Below are 2,438 nucleotides of genomic sequence, written 5' to 3'. Positions count from 1 at the left end.
AAGTATGAAGATCAGATGAAACCTCACAGGCAAGGAGCCTGGGGGTCAAAACAAGTGTGGTAAGTGTTCAGCTTTTTCCTATCAGCAAGGGGAGCAGAAAATGAGGTAAGCTGGTACCTACTCAGAAATCACGATGCCTGCCCACATGCTGCCAGACACACCTGTGGGTATTCTGGAAGACACTGCTTCTCTACAGGTCTCAAAGGGAAATGAACCAGACATCATAGCCGACTTTGTTTCAGGTATCAGCCCTGGCTTGATCTCATTATGATATTAAAGAGCTTCCATCAGCCTGGAGCCAGGCTCCATGGCATCTGTCAGTTCTGTTCCCACATGCAGTGGGAATCTGGATGTCATCTCCTTGCTCTCAGACGATTGTGGACTGCAGGGCATTTCAGGCCTACCAATGTACCACATTCAAATTATCCCAGCTCTGGGGAACTCTCCTACTTATCCACAGCTGTAACCCCATCCTTTTCTTACCTGTTACCCTTTCTAGGACTTGCAATTCCAGAATATATTAAAAGTTGGTGCCACAAGAGTTATATTATTTACTTATGAACAGACCTATTTAAGTTTACTTTTTGATACATCTAATAGCCAGGAAAGACTTATTATCATTGTAGGTAGAAATTTCTATTCCACCAGCCACTCCCAGGTAACGACAGAGGCTTAATATAATTATAAATACTCTGCCAATAGCTCAGGCTTGTTACTAGGTAACTCTTACAACTTAAATCAGCCCATTTCTATTATCTATGAGTTGCCCTAAAGCTCATTATCTCATCTATGTAATTCCCATGTTGCTTCTTTCGTGTCTGGCTTGAGACCCCTCAGACTCCACCTTTTTTTTCCCTCAGCATTCTCTCTGCCCCAAAATTCCTACCTAGCTATTGGCCAATCAGCTTTTTATAAACAAATGAGAACAACACATATTTACAGTGTACAAAGATTGTTCTACAGCAGTTCATACTATAGAAACCTAGATTTCTCAGATTGATTTCAGTAGCAGAGAAAATGGACTGGCTATTATATACAAAAAGACACAAATGTGAAGGACAACTTAAACCCTACATTATTTGATAATAATATGTCAAGTTACAAATTATAAAGTATTTGGAAGGTTAAGGTACTTAAAAACAAATTGAATATAGGTTTGAAGAACCTTTTAATTAGTGTTATTTTCCTACCCTAGGGAAAGGGTGTATGTCATTGATTATGATTCCAGTCAAAGCAAACTTCATATTACAACAGATTTAGGCTGCTATTTGATATTCTGATCTTAAACACAATTACATAATTCTCTAAACCTGGTTTCGCATGAAATATATGCTACTAACATGGGCAAATCCTCTATCAAAAACCATGCCAAACAATTTTCACCTAAAAAATAAATACTTTTTAGTCTTATACAACTAAAAAGAAGGTTCATTTCTGGTCCCATTGTCTCAGCCAACCAACTCTTAAAGTAGTTAGCAGTTACCAAACTAAACTTTTAAAAATAAAATTAATTCTGTGGGCTGTGCAGCTGCTGCAGTGCTCCTGGCCTCCGGGGCCTTGTCAGGGAGCTACACCCATTCAGCACTGCCACCCAAAGAACTGCTGGGGAAGACTGCAGTTCTGAGGACCCTCCTGATGTACTCGGTCCCTCCCTTGCTGAACAAGCCTTAAGGCTAAAAGCTGTTAAACTGGAAAAAGAAGCCCAGGATTTAATACTGAGATACCAGAGAGCTTTCGCTGATTGTGAAAACGTAAGGATACGAACCCAGAGATGTGTGGAAGATGCCAAGATATTTGGAATCCAGAGCTTCTGTAAGGACTTGGTGGAGGTGGCAGACATTTTGGAGAAGACTGCAGAGTGCTTTTCAGAAGGAGTCAAACCCGAGGACCACAAGCTTATTCTGGAAAAAGTCTTTCAAGGACTGTCCCTTTTAGAAGCAAAGCTGAAAAGCGTGTTTGCCAAGCATGGCCTAGAGAAAATGACACCCATTGGTGACAAATACGACCCTCATAAGCATGAACTCATCTGTCATATGCCAGCAGGTGTTGGGGTACAGCCTGGCACTGTGACATTAGTACAACAAGATGGCTACAAACTTCATGGCCGCACCATTAGACTTGCCCAAGTGGAAGTGGCAGTGGAGTCTCAGAGAAGGCTATGAACAAGCCATCAGGAACTAAAACTCCCAGGGTCCTGGCACCTGTGTCTCCTTTATTTATTAAGCTGGTTTGTATTATACATTAGGGCCTTCATGTGCTCTGCTTTGGATTTAGTCATATTGAATTTACTCTACAGTATCTTATTGGTTTTATGTGGTCTGTTTGGTCTCATCAGAAGTCCTGACATTGGGCATTTGAACAAGTGTCCTATGGCCTCTATCAAAATGTTTACAAAAATCATTTAAATTGGTACTATGATGACTGAATCCAAAATCCCT

The 2,438-nt window shown here is 40.8% G+C and overlaps 1 protein-coding gene across 1 annotated transcript; it reads left to right on the top strand.

Moving 5' to 3' along the window:
* The first annotated feature begins 100 nt into the window (after positions 1 to 100).
* LOC113834359 (grpE protein homolog 2, mitochondrial-like) lies at positions 101 to 2,162 on the top strand. The gene is made up of 2 exons (XM_035438752.1): positions 101 to 105; positions 1,529 to 2,162. Exons 1-2 carry the CDS (start codon positions 101 to 103, stop codon positions 2,160 to 2,162), a joined length of 639 nt encoding a protein of 212 aa, XP_035294643.1.
* Positions 2,163 to 2,438: the final 276 nt, after the last annotated feature.

This window comes from Cricetulus griseus, chromosome 2, assembly GCF_003668045.3.
Source record: "Cricetulus griseus strain 17A/GY chromosome 2, alternate assembly CriGri-PICRH-1.0, whole genome shotgun sequence".
NCBI lineage: Eukaryota > Metazoa > Chordata > Mammalia > Rodentia > Cricetidae > Cricetulus > Cricetulus griseus.
This window is presented reverse-complemented; position numbering and strand designations above follow the sequence as displayed.